Source organism: Aulostomus chinensis, chromosome 10 (assembly GCF_037954235.1).
Source record: "Aulostomus chinensis isolate RoL2024-O1b breed Wild chromosome 10, RoL_Achi_v1.0, whole genome shotgun sequence".
NCBI classification, from domain to species: domain Eukaryota; kingdom Metazoa; phylum Chordata; class Actinopteri; order Syngnathiformes; family Aulostomidae; genus Aulostomus; species Aulostomus chinensis.
The window spans coordinates 11,596,899-11,611,710 of record NC_141329.1 but is presented as its reverse complement, the minus strand read 5'-3'; the positions used below and the strand labels follow the sequence as shown (position 1 = coordinate 11,611,710).

The 14,812-nt window shown below is 41.7% G+C and overlaps 1 protein-coding gene across 2 annotated transcripts in view; it reads right to left on the bottom strand.

Annotated features, from left to right (window-relative positions):
- Positions 1–342: 342 nt before the first annotated feature.
- The window catches only part of lrrc75a (leucine rich repeat containing 75A), a 64,046-nt gene continuing 49,576 nt past the window's right edge, over positions 343–14,812 (bottom strand). For both annotated transcript variants that reach the window (XM_086216032.1, XM_086216033.1), the window contains 2 exons: positions 7,825–8,098; positions 343–5,410 (listed from right to left, as the gene is read on the bottom strand). In XM_086216032.1, coding sequence (XP_086072158.1) covers positions 4,814–5,410; positions 7,825–8,098 — 871 coding nt within the window. In that variant the 3' untranslated portion in view covers positions 343–4,813. The remainder of the gene's footprint in view (positions 5,411–7,824; positions 8,099–14,812) is intronic.

Here is a 14,812-nt window from a genome sequence, read left to right as displayed (position 1 = left end):
GTGCAAGAGGCAATGTGATAGCAAGGACACACTCAATATAATTAAAGAAAATCAAACAAATGGCAAACAGGATGCATCCATGATTAATTAAATACTGTATATAATGTGAGAATATTGTGAAAAGGAGAGCTTGGTTGAACTGTAGCATGAGCTTCTTGCCAGCTGAACCAGTGAATGCTGATGGCTGCTCCTCCACACTGAGTTCTGCTTGTGGGCCCCCACACTGAACATAACTAACACCTACAATCCCAATGTTCTGTGTGGATAACACATCTCGAACAGCCATGATTTTCCAACACAAAAGCAGACCAGCAGAGTATTCATTCTGATTTTATTGGTAAAGTTCCACAGCATAACGTTTTCATGTGTACATGAATGCACAGAGCATTCATTTTAGTGGCTCACCATAATAACATGGCATGTTAGGATTCATGAAGGCTTGGGGAGATGGGGGGTGAGCGAGGATGTATAGATGCTGTATAGAGAATAATACAGAGGTACATGGTAGATTAAGACAAATATATTGTATAGAGGAAAGATTCGTGGAGAGAAAACATCCAAGGCTATACGTGTCCCCTCTGAATTACATGACCATGTTTCCTGGTGCATCTTAAAACATAACACTGAGGACATACAAAGCATCTTAAAAACATCTTTTTCTTGAAGCATTCATAGTTCAAGGTAATCTCATGTCTTTCTATAGCACACAAACAAACTAGTCCTCTGCCGGTAGATGATGAGCAGAGTCTGCAGATACTTTGCTTGAAACAAGACACACAGGTGCATTTTGGGAGTAAAAACCACAAACATTTAGACATGTGGCAAGTATTAGTACAAGTATTAACACAGAATTGCAGTGAATGCCGTGCAGCTGACTGATATGTGGTTCATGAAACTCAACATCAGCCGGCCTCAGGTTCAAGCATAAACGCAGACAAGTGCATGGCTTCATGCAATTCTGATGTCCAACTCTCTTCCGTCAGAGGCCTGTTAAAAGCGGCAAGCAGAACACCACAGTAAACCTGAGAAAAAAAGTCCCTCCACTCTCAACTTTCCAGAGCTCAACTTGATGCGGTAACGTGCAAGGACTCGAGAACCGAGTCTAAACTTCCAACAGCACTGATAACTGCTCAGTGATCGCTGGCATACACACACTGACTTGAACTCACATTACCACATGCACACTCCGTCATACATGCCATGGCTTCAGTTTGTGGTTTTCAGGGCAAGTCCTCCTCTGTCTCATATGAACAGATGATATAGTTAAACTGTTTAAAGGGTTAATTCGGATGACCTCTGTGTGTGAAATTTTTTTTTTGTAGGGAAAATAGCTTGTAGTAAAGGCAACTTAAAGGGTATCTCATTGCAATAAGCTTCAAGTGCAGTAGCGCGATATATCTGCAGGCTGGTTGGTACATAACAGGTGAACAGGAACTGTGAACAACAGATGATCAATCTTTGAGATGAGTTTAAACGACATCCATAGTTTAAGATAAAACTTTAGGTGTAACGTTTTGAACAACCGCAACTCCAAATACTGTAACTTATGATAAAACCTGCAAAAAAAAGTGCTCTGATGATTAAAAGATTTGTAGCAATAAATAAAAGTTTCTACAAGGGCATGTAGGGTCTCTCTGGCCAACTGTTTTTATATTATTCATCATTGTATGAAATTGTATAAAACTGTATAAAACAGGTGTTGCTTGAGTTTGTCTGGAAAAGAATAGCATTGCATGGTAGCTCTGAGTAAAGTGTGTATTTCCCACAAGTGCTATGAAATACTTTCAAGATATTTCACCTCAATGGAGAACAAAAAATGACATAATCATAAAAATGTAACAATTAAAGATACAAATACATGAAAAATACATACATCTTTTAATGATAAAGGCTATTTTTGCATTGTTATATTTCTTTATTTACAGTTATAGATTTATCTTTTCTTCTTGTTTTTCTTCCCTTATTACATATCTTTTTTTCTGTATTTCTACATTTAATTATGCATTTTCTGTCCATATATTAATAATCAAAAATTCAGAGATAGCCTTTTCTCTTACCAAAATATATTCATCGCTCATTTATATAAGTAACTTATTAATTATTTCAGCATTTATTTGTCCAATTATGCTTATGTGATTTTTGTTCTCCATACGTTCCAGCATTTACTACCAAGCAGGTAGTAAATGCTGCCAGTCTACTTCTCATGAAGGATTTTTAAAGGATACTCCAGCAATGTAGTATTGCTCTTCCATACAATTAAGGAAGTCATCAGAGGCAGATTTAAAAAAAAAAAAAAAAAAGGCAGGAATTGAAGGTCTGAGATCTCCTGGTGTTTTAGTCACAAACACTGGATGATTTTCATTTCTGTGCACTCAAGCTTCAGTAGTTGTTGGACACAGCAGATTTTACTCTCTTCTGCTACAGCGACAGTGCAACGCTGGCTATTGTAGCAGTAATATTCTCTCCCGCTCTCTTTTCAATTGACTGCTTCTCATATTTCAGGTTTGGTTCAGGGGGAAGCTTTTTAACTTCTGTCGCACTACAGGTTGTTCTATTGACACCTGCTAGGCAGCTCTTTTCTTACTTTCAGACAAGAGCTACGTTGAAATTACTCTTTATTCTCTCTGGGAGCATTTTGCAGAAAAAAAAAAAACCATAGCTCACAATCAGAGCTTTTGATCTTATGTGGCACTTCAAGAGGCATCGATTTTGCTAACAAACAAACAGCTCCTCACATTCATCAGGCTGCAACCAGCGATCAATAACTCATTTCAGAATAAGAATACAAAAATATTCATCTGTGAGGCCTGTTGTTTTCATGACTCAGACCGCCTCAGTTCAATACAATAAAAAGAAGTGACAGGCAGCTCTGACACTCAAAACTCTAGCCCTGTTTTGTGACAATATCCATCAAAAACCAATCAACTCTACAGCAGATATGGATTTGTGACTGTGATGTATTTGATTTTTTATACTGTACTGTGTTCTAGCTGGGTTTTGGGCAGATGAACAGCAACTGTACCTTTAAAGGCCTCAATGCTTGACCTCAAACATGTTATTAGCAGCAAAAATGAATATATAGTATTTTACATTTACTGTATCCAGACTAATGAAAACTGGTTCTTCCATCAAGAGTTAAGATCTGACTAATATTTCGTGACCAAAAATATTGTTTGGCTTCTTACAAGCACAGAAGTTACTCTATAAAACTAAGTAATGACTCTCCAAAATGAAAACCTATACAGAGTTTGTCTAACATGAAGTTTTGGAGGCAGATGGAGGGAAAGCACAAACTGGTTGAGAGCTACATGAAGATGCCACTTTTTGTAACAATAGCTGGACAAAAAATTTTAGTTCTTAAAAGCAAAGCTGAATGTGTAAAACCTGTTTTTCTTTCTAATCACCAAAAGGATGTGACTCTCCTGGTTGCGCAAACTTTTTGGTTGTAAAGAGATCAGAACAAGAGCAGTTTATTTTCGGTGCTGCCTAAGTCGGTCAGTTTAGAGTATCCGATTAACCTAGTTCATTTAGTCTCTGTACATTCACTTTGGGAGCGGCTGCTGAATCAAATACAACAGCATTCAGTATTTTGGGGATGTCTGGTGCCGGGTTTTATTGATATCAAACTGGTCCGTGAATTTTAATGCAGAACCCCACTGATAGAATGGCAGAATAAAAATGTTTGAATCTAAATTACTCTTACCGAATCATGGAATTGGAGAATCATGCCACCTTCATGTATTTTAATCTGCACGGCTATGGTGCTGCAGCAGGTTAGAGGTTCTTTGCTATAGCTTCACCATCTATTCAAAATAAAGTCTTCTTTGATTGTAAAAAGCATCCAAAATACCGAGCTTGATGCTTGCGGGAGTCCAAAAACCACAGCTATGTCCACTTGCTTATCCTGTCCAGGGTTATAACTGAGGGGACACCATGCGTGGCTGTGACGAGAGCTGCAGCCTATACAGAAACAGTGCGGCAATCATGTGTTGCCCACATAACTCAGACGACTACATATCTTGAATCCTAACACTCTATGGGACACATAGCAGATAATTACATGCAGCCAAAACATCACATCCAGCTTTTCCTTTATAACATTTCCAAGCCTCTCCTCCATTACTTTTTAAATAAGTTGTTGATTTCTTTTGGTTTCAGCTGACTAATTCCCCCATAGCCCTCTTTCTCCTGTGTCTCATCTGCTACATCTGTTCGTTTCCCATGTATTGGCTGTTCCCACAAATCTGCTAGCTTGACTTTTGAGTCCTGTCCTTCCAATCCATCTGTCAATGTATGTGGGAGGCATTTTATACATTTCTCTTCATTTTTTTGGCAAGAGCATGTCTGAAACTTTTAAGGACCCTGACTTGTTTGTGTATTTCTACATTTTCTGATAGCTCTCAATGTGGCCACTCACTCACACACTCTTAACCAGTAACGGGATGTGTTACAGGCACATAGAGGTATTACCAGGGTTACCGAGAGGAAGGACCTGAATAGACATCACGTTTCCCAGTTATACATAGAAGCATCTTGAAGAATTAGTCTATTCTATATATTTGCATCCTTTAGCTATTAATACTTGAAACCACGGACAGTCATAATAGACGGGCGTCCTGTAGGGGTTTGGCATCCCCCTAGAGTCAGCAGGTCTCTCTGTGTCTGAAGGCTGGTCACTAATCTGATCAATAAAGGGTGTATCGAGTGATATGTTCATGTATCACATTCGTCCGACACATCCAGGTTCACGCCTTCCAGAAATGACTTGACACAGGAGGGGAAATACAAGCAGAAGAGAGAGAGGGAGCAGCAGTCAGGTCAAGGAGTCCGACTGGTCCGTCACCTTGTCTTCCTCCTCCTCTGCTCTCATTGGCTCAGCAGCTGCAGAAGAGTGTTGTGACTGGCTGGAGAATGACAGTCTGGAGGAGTGGCTCTGTGTGTCGTCCTCGTCCTCCACCATCATTGCTTTCTGCCCCGGCTTCTCTTTCCTTTGTGGCTCCTCTTCCCCTGTCCTCCTCATCCTCCTCCTCCCGCATTTCCTCTGTTCCTCCACTGTCCACATACTCTCCTCTTCGTCCTCCCTCCCCTGCACCTCCCGGTCAAAGTCCAGCAACTCCTCCATCATCTCCTCTATTTCCATTTCTCCATCCAGCTCCTCCTCTACCTCCGATCGCAGTTCGCCCATGCTCTCAGTACGGTTAGTGTCATCAGTCTCCTCTTCCTCTCCGAGCCCCCTCAGCTTCTCAGGAGGGTCACTGGCCTGACTCTCACCAAACTCCAGGATGGTGGGTAAGTTGCCCTGCTTGGGACACCGCTTCCTCAGGCTGACCAGGAAAGGCTGTGGCAGTGAGAAGATGTCCACATTGTTACCCAGGTCGATCCATGTCACGCTGGGGAAACTACCTGGATCCTAGAAAGGAGGAAAATCACATTATGAACTTTTGTCCTTTTTATTATATCGATCTCTATTTGTATTTTAATATATATGATGATTCCTCCATGGGCTTCAGTTACTCGTGGAACTTCACAAAGGTCATGCTAACACTAAGCTAGCCCTGGAGGAGCTGCAGTGATTGTTTCAGGATATTCTAATCACACTACGACCATCATGCCTAAACTCCATAAAACATTTAATTTCCCAACCAGAGATTAAGAATTTTTGACCAGGTTCATACAAATATCCTGGGAGAATACAAAGCTGCTCTGCATGCACACCTGGGGTTATCAGACCATAATACACTGAAAGTGACTCCATCCTACAGACTTCTGCAAGCAAAGGTGCATTGATTTACACTGACTTCTGCACTGAGACTGGACTTAGAACTATCATGTTTGTATCGTGTTCCAAGACCAAAAACCATGGTTGTTCTGGAATTTATGATCTCTTTCAGGGCAAGAGATGCTGCCTTCAAATTAGGGGGCATGCTGGCTTACTGTTAGGCACAGAGAGATTTGAAAAGGGCATTTGAAAACCCAATCCCTGATACCAGCAGCACACTGAGGGACACTTTGAAAGCAACAACCCCTGCAGCATGTGGAAAGGTGTTAAGGCAGTAACAGCCTACAAGTGCAGCACCAAGAGAACACCAGACATGATGACGCACTCCCTGAAACTCTGCACAAAATCTTCGTCAGCTTTGACAAACAGGACAGCAGAGTGAGAGCTCAGAATGACACTCATCCTTCAGTGCCACCAGGTGAGATCCACTCTGATGAAATCTGACATCACTGAAAGCAGCAGGATCAGACAGGGCATCTATCAGGCTGCACTCTGAAATCAAAGACTAGACACTAGCTACTATGTAAGATGTTCGAGTGTTGTGAGAGACTTGTGCTATCTCACATCAAGGCCAACAATCTGAACAGCCACCAGTTTGCACATGTCAGGATGCTATTTGTGGACTTAACCCATGCTTTCAACACTACAATCCCCCATAAACCGGTAAACAAGCTTAACAACAAGCCACTACACAGCGTTAATGAATTCATGACTTCCTCATCAAAAGACCACAAAAATGGCAGAAGTTGGCAACCGCATAAGAACCAGGAAAACCACACACACCCATTACCATATTAATGGTAAGGAGGTGCGGCAAGTCGAGGACATCGAAACCCTGGGAATCCACATCATGTCATAAAGCTCAGAGCCTTTTTCTCTGAGGAACCTAAAACAAACAAAGTCTCCCTCTCAGCTACTTTTATCGTGGTACATCAGCTGCAATGGAGAGAACTGGAAAGATGATGCCAAGACAGTTAAATCTGAATGACCAGCCATTTTTCTGTAACTAAACTTGCCATTTTCTTGTTTTATTTTAAGAGGATTACTGAAAAGAAATGCAGTCAAGATTTTCAAGCATCTACCAAGCAAGAAAGAGGTATCTTCTTGGTTTAAGCCCCGTCCCCCATTGTAAAGCATGAAGTCACCTAAAGAGTGTAATTTGTCTGTCAAGCACTCTGTTATGTGTCTTGATTTTATAACCATGTTTTTCCACCTGCATGATTTCTTGATGTCTCCAGAGGTCAGAAAACCACTGAATGTGCGAGCCGGTCACACTTGTTCACGGTCATGTTGAACCCGAGTGCTCTGGTTTGTTTTTACTTAAAATCAATGTTTTAGTGGATTATTGAGTGTGAAGCTAGAAAAAGAAGACACGGAGTGTGTTGGAAAAAACAGCTGAGAGTTTGTAAATGGATGTTTTAGATATCTTTGCTGGTGTTAGTCATCAGTCTCATTAGCTTTAAGATGCGTCTGTTGTTTCCAGATGTCTGCAGTTACCAGGGAGCCTCACAGGAGGGCAGAAATTTGTTAGTTCAAGACACCTAACGGGGAGTCATTGAAAAGCAAATTACACTTTTTTTGACAAAGTATCACTGTAACTAGAAATATCTACAACTTCTTTTATGAAGTGAATTGCTATAATCATGTGTATATTTGTATATGGACAGTTATTCTTAATAGGGCCTCAGCAAAGTGGTTATTTCACATCTTTGAAGTGTTTATTCTGTTTGTTTCTGTTGAAAAAAAACTTTTTAGCAAATTGCTTATCATTTCTGCTGCTTAATTATGATTTTTCAAAATGATTAATTCAAAAATAAAGCATTTATATTTTAAGGAAAGTCCATTTAGAGGCATTTTATATGACTGATCTCTTTTGATTGCTGGCTTGTTTTCCCCAGCAGCAGCAGCAGCAGCAGCAGCAGCAGCAGCAGCCAGGCTTATTTCACTTTGCCAAATTTAAATTATGTTGGTTGCGATAACTGTCAAGATGGTAACATCAGCCCAATAGAATCTATAAATGCTTGTGCAAGCAGTTCAAAGTAGACCTTCAGGGCATCAGTCAGCTCTTTCAGGATCATTCTGGTCAGTCTGTTTCCGTTCAGTGCCAGGGTCTCCAGGTGAGGCAGAGCGGCCAGCGTAGGCAGAAGCAGGAGGAATGCCTCGTCGGTCAGCTCAGTGAAACCCAGCTCCAGGCTGACCACCATGGAGGCATGGCGCTGCAGGTGTGCACAAAGACGCTCCATATCCCGAGCTGCCAGGGGGATACCAGACAGATCCAATGCGCCGCTGGATGGAGGTGCTGACAGAACCGCCTTAAGACTGGAGACAGACATGGGACAGAAGCAATCGCAAGTTTTTATGGAGTCAGCACTAATTGATTTGGCACATTTCATTGGCAAAAATCATGCCACAACAATAGCCTTTGCTGTTAGGAATATTATAGGAATTAGGAGGCACTGAATGTTGAAAATGTGTGTAAAGGTGGAAGGAAGTTTTTCAGCTGGAACATGCCACCAAATTATATTGCAGAACTATGTTGAATAATGTAGCATTTGATTTTCATCAGCCGTGATGGAATGCCCTTCTATTTCCTTTAAATTTGCACATATAAGGCAACATGCAACAGTTCATAGGTGTTTAAATTCTTTTGAGGAATTTTTTAAAAATTTTGCTAGCTACTAAAGGGTTTAGCACTGCTCATTTCTCATTTTTCAAAATTGTCTCAGCTCTACTTACTAGCCTTTCCTGGACTTTGATGCTGAAATCCCAACGGTGCTGTGAATCAAGTCCTAATGGCTTCAACAGACACATCTCCATGACAACTGTCTCTGCTGATGGATGGGATGAATATGGGATGTGACTGAAAACTATATATACTGGTATAGCAGCAACTTTCATTCTAAAATGTTGCAGTCAGGATGGAGTTAAGGATGTGGCATAGAGACAGACCACACAGCAGGAGGAGATGCACACAGAAACTGTGGTTTTAGCTTGGATGCTAATGGAAAGCACATACACAGTATACTTGAGAACACTACAGTGAAAGGGAACTCTAGGGCAGGGGTTCCCAAACTTTTCCACGCCCCCCCCTCCAGCAGCATTAGCTTGCGGCCGGGGACCCCCTTTGAAGACCCACTCACAATGCTACTAAATATGTAAAGAAACATAAACTTTTAGAATGATTTTCTTAGTTTTATTCACTATTCAATATTTTTTAAGTTGTTTAGCATGTGAATATTATTAACAACATATTTTCATCACTGTATTATATATGTATTATTTTTCTTATCTTCCCACCAATTTTCTGAAGCCCCCCTAGTGCACCCTGGTGGCCCCCACTTCGAAAGCCACAGCTCTAGGGGACATGCAGAAGAAGTGACACTAAGGGGATTTAGGGCTTAAGACACTGAAGTTTAGGGAATAAAAAATGGCTGCTGAGCAGCAAAACATTTAAAGCTATACTGTCGAACTGCTCTGAGCTAAATATAAACCCCAGGATTTGGAGAATTTGTTGGGCTGAGCACAAAAGGCAGATCTGGAGTTTCTGATCCATGAAAAGAGCAAAACTGAGATGAGACATTTAATTTTTTCCAGCTTAAAAAGGGAAACAATGGTCATAATAAAGACTAGATGCAAGGGGCAAATATCGCCTACAAAAACCCTACATATGCAAGTGAGTTTTTGGGACACATTCACAAAGGAGCTTATTTAGGATTAGCCCGCCTGCAGTAAATCTGCTTCTCCAGAGGATGTACGTTGACAGTAACGTGAGCTATGATGAAAAGCTGGAGTGCTAAGAAATGTGGGACTGTGATACAGCTGAATTCATTCATCTGTTTCACATACAAGGGAGGACAGACATGAACAAAGATGTGAACATGAGTCAAACTTAGCATTCCAAAAAAATACCCTATATGTTCCATTAATGTTTGGATTTCACTGCAAAGCATGCAGCAGCTTCTCATTCATCACCATAAGTAGTCTCAGAGGTGGTTAAAATCATTAATCATGTCGATTCTTGGGGTAGCACTTTATTCACATGTAAGACATGAGTTAAAGATGAGCAAATCATGACTCTAACTCTATAAAGTCACAGGAGATGTACATAGCTGTAATAATTTCAATAAAGGTGTCAGGGTTGAGGTATTGTGCATTCTGCACTAGCTACGGAAACACCCTTCATTTAACACCTATGCTGTGCCAAGTCAATATGTGGGGTGTGCAGACGGCCAGCCAGCATGCTTCTGAATCCTCTGTAGGAAGAGCTGAGCATGAGAGTGTAACATGAGAGCTGTTGCTCATGGTGATGAACCTACTGAGAATTATCATCCGATTTTGCAACTCCCCTCAGCTTTCAACATCCCATAGTGACTGTCAGCTCATTGGTAGTTGTCTGACTGGAACTTCACAATTCTGGTTAGCGAACGCTCCTCTAATAGGACGTGTAATAGCACTATTTTTGGCCGCAGCTCTCCACTGTACATTAACAAGCTGGCGTGCTTACTGGAGCAATTAGCAGCTAAAAAGCCAGATATTTAGCTCAGGAGAAAAGAACTCAACCAAAACCAGACAATGAAAATTGGTCAGATGGATAGACCTCAAAATATACAATAACATTGGTCTGTAACCAACAGATGTGTAAATAGGCAGCTGTTTTTGCTGGGCATAAAAGAACTGCATAATTCTGGAAGTATGAATGGAGTTTTTAACATATTTTTTTTTCCTGCTTACGCATCACCAAGTTCAAACACACCATCTGGTAATTAGAAAGTGAGCAAATGAATAAAATAGAACAGATGGAAAAGAAAGAAATCCAAAGTGAGGGGGATTAAACCTTCCTTCTTTCAAATAAATTGCAGGGGGCACCTGTACTACTCTAGAGGACTGATAGTACAGAAGTCTGAGAAACTGCCCCTTTTCTCACCTCTGTATTTATTCCAATCGAGTGTATGAGCTCAATCACTACGTTCAACACACAGCGATGCATGAATTAGTAAATTATGGTCACTACCATGGCAACCTGTCTGTGTCTCAGTCAGATCCATCACTCATTTCTCTCCAGCTCACCTTCAGTTGCACAAACCTGAGATGGTGACGGTACTCAAGGATTCCAAATGTAGTCAACAAACTAATGGATGCTTGTGTACTCATACCAAACTAGTGAAAAAACAGTGTTTTCACAGACACCGCTGCCTTGTTTTCACCATCACTGCCCAAACACCCGTGGGTTATATTTAATCACCTGCAACAGCTGTTCCCTCTAACACTGTGCTTGCAAATTCAGCAGATCTCAGTCACATCAAAACAGATTTTTATGTGTAGCACAAAACCCAACAAAACATCATGTGGAGATGAAGGTGTAAGGGAACTGACTAAGTTGATGCAAAAACAGTGGGAAGGTATTTGTACTTGTCTTTAGTGCACAATAGTAAATTGTTAATGTCTTTGAGGTACTTTTTGGATAGGAAAAGTGATTTAATTTTTATTGTGTATTTAAATGGTGATTTAAGTACATTTTAGGGAAATAGAGTCCTATGTTCTTCTTGTCATTTAGGATCAGGCTTCAGCAGTACAGCTGTTTTCTATAGCACCGAAAGTACTAAAGACACCATCAGTGCTGGAGAGAGATAATTGTTAATAAAACATCTGTAATGGCTGCAGCAGGTGCAATGTTAACCAGAGAGACTCCGGAAACAGCAAGCTTTTTACCACTCTGGTATCCCCAAGTATGCGGTCCAGAGAGCAAGTGTTGGTGAGCATGACATTCAAGCACGGTGATGTTTCTTTTCTTCTGAGATCTGAACTAAAACCATTACTGATCAGTGACATGATGCTAATGCCAAACTCTGATGTGTATGTGTCCAGCTGAGGGTATTGGTTAGTGAATAAATGCTAAACCCCCAAAAGACCCAAGCCGAGTTACACCTACTTCCATGGAACACGCCATCATTTTTTTGGTAATATGGTTATCTACTTATTTCCTCAGACCCAGACAAGAAAACAGATCCCCTTTTCTCCTCTATGCGTACATTAAGGAGCTGAGGCCCAGAGTGCTGCAGATCAATACGGGTGTGAATGTGTGTGAAAATGGTTGTCCCTGTATTTTGCCCGTGTGATGGACTGGTCAGTCCTGGGCTGCACCCCACTTCACGCCCCAGTGACAGCTGGGATAGGATTTGCAGGCCCTGGAACCCTGAAGAGGATAGCAGCGTAGACAGTGGACCGACAGTCTCCTGTGACGAGACAAACTGTCACTCATCTAAAGCCCAGTTCACACGAGGCGTTAGGCGTTGGCGACGTTGGCAACTTCCCTCCCCCAAATCGGGGTGAGGCACTAACGACCGTTGCGACAAAAGTAATGAGGTGTGAACAGCTCGAAGACAATGGACTGGGAGGTCGCATGCAACGTCGACGACAAAAAGTGGACATCTAGCACTGCTAGATATCCAGGACTTGTCACAGTGATGTAAACGGAGAAGCAGCCAATGAAAGCAGACATAGGAGGTACCGCGAACCCAGACGAAAAGAGCTCTGGCGAACAAGAACAACAACAAGAACAACAACAAAACGACGAGAGGCATGGATTCTACAAAGGGTTCGCGATATCCGTGGACACAGAAGGATGTGGAAGGCTTGGTCGAGCAACCCTGCCTTTACGCTGTCTGCGTTTGCCAATCCATACCTTCGCCCACACTCTCTTCCTCTTTTTTGTTTTTTTCGCTACATAGCAGCGCACAAACGACCTGGAGTTCTGCTCCGCGTCCATGTTTACAATGAAAGGGGCGTGCGCTCTGTTCAAGAGTTTCCTGCTCAGCAGGGCAGTCGGCCACGCCTACTGACGGGGAAAATCGCGTAGTCTGAACACTCCCGTCTGCCGACAAATCTTGTAGTGTGAACAGCAGCCCGATTGACCGTTGGGTGGTGTGAACAGCAGGGCGTGTCGCCAAAAAAAAAAATCATGTAGTCTAAACAGGGCTTAAAAGATTGCAAAAAGTTCTATTCTTGTAATGTTAGTAACCGAGATGGAGGGTTGATCATAAAATAAAGATTTTCATCACCTGTTGTCACACAAATTTTGCATTTAAAGTGATGTGACATGTCACCTCTTACATGTAAACACAAATGAATTGTAAAAACGGTTGGAAGCTTTCCCTGTCTCTGGAAAATGGTCTCAAACCACTTTCCTCAGAGGTCGTTGAGGTTTCTGCAGCGGCCCATTTCCTCCTCTCAGAGTGAAAGTGTGCTAATTAGCCAACACAGCTGGTGCTGTCGCGGTCTTGCCTCTCCATTACTCGTGTTTGGGGATGGGACTGATCTAATCGTCATGACTGATATTCTCCTCAAATGCACGCCTGCTGCTCCTCCCCTCTCCCAGCCCCGATCCATCTGTCTGTACTCAGCAGACACACAACAGGGTCTACATGATTCCATAAAGTCTCAACCTGTAGACGATCTCCCATCGTGGGATGAGTCATTAGCATGGGGAAACATTCCAGACCGTCTTTCCCATGCTTCACTCCTCCCTTCTAGCTCTCCACCCAGACTATCCACCACTTCTTCCCAACATGATATTGCCCTGCTCCTTTTAAAGCAATAAACAATAGAGGCAAGACTAGTAGTGTGCAAATAGAAAGCAGATGAGATGCTGAGAGGGTTCATGAGATATTTGGCTTCAGACCAAAATCCCACGCTGCAACATGAGGCCTCACCCCCAAGCTGAGGTCACCCGCCTCTGGCTGAAGAGCAATCGAGACTTTGATAAGACTTACTGTTCCTAGATCTGTTCAGCTTTTCCTTTTTTTGCACGTGCAGTTCACAAAAACAACCACTTGAAATTCCTCAGTTAGAAAAAAACAAGTCCTTGAGTTAAGAAAGAAGTTTATAAAAATAGTTTTTGATTTCGAGGAGGCAGATTTTCTCAGTTGTAGCTAATCAAGATAACAACAAGACACAGTGGTCTTCCGCCGGGTCAAGAGGAAAACCTGGCACTTACTCAATTTCCTCTGCTGCTATGTTTTCGAATGCGTCTGTTCATTTGCGACTCTGGAGGATCGCACGCATTTTTACAAATGAATTTCCATCACTTTTATGACTTGTATATCTAACCAAAATTAAAGATGAGCTACATGCTGAGATGCAATATTTTCTCAGTCAATCTTAACAGAACTACATGAGGTATTTTTGAAGCACAATACCCTTTTGAATGGATTTATTTTATTATTTGTTGATGACTCACTTGCATGTTTTATCCGTGAATATTGATAATTTCACAGTTTTTTTTCTCCCTCCCTATCATTTTCAGCGTTTTGTTCTTTTCACTCAGTTCAGCTTTGCCTCCTGCTTATGAAAATTCTGGATTCAAGTTCCTTGTTTTTTTCCTCCACCGCCACCATGAGGTTGACATTTGCCACCTGATTTCACAGAGATAGAGTGCCGTGACATTTGGAAAAGACATTCATGTCCCAAACAGAACAAAGTGCAATGTCAGTGGCGATTTTACGTCGGTGCCATCATCACATCAGTATCTCAATTTCATGACCATCCTCAGCTGGGGTTTTGATTTGATGATAATTAGGAAATGTTTTCACATTATAGCTCTGAGCTAAGATGCTGAAATGAGGAATTATATCGGCCTGTTAGCATTGTCATCACCAAACTGCTCCAGGGAACATCATCAATGTGGACATCACATCCTTATTGAGTTACACTAGTGACATTACAGCCTTACCTACTCCGACAGACAAATGCAGGATGGTCGTCAGTGCATTTGGAAGTCCATGGCAAAATCCACAATCTGTGATAAGTTTATGAAACTTCTCATTCTTTTTATTTGAAGTCCAGCATTTGTCTAGAGCCTGTTGAAAATTTTAAACTTTTGCTCTGTAAAAAGTTAAAATCAGCCCCTCGTTATGGGTTTCTCTGAAGGCATTCCAATAGCCTTGAAGGGGCATAATCGCTATATCATAAACAATTACGGACAAGATGTAGGCACAGCACCTTGGACCTCACCAACCAGGTGCTGCAGGCATAATT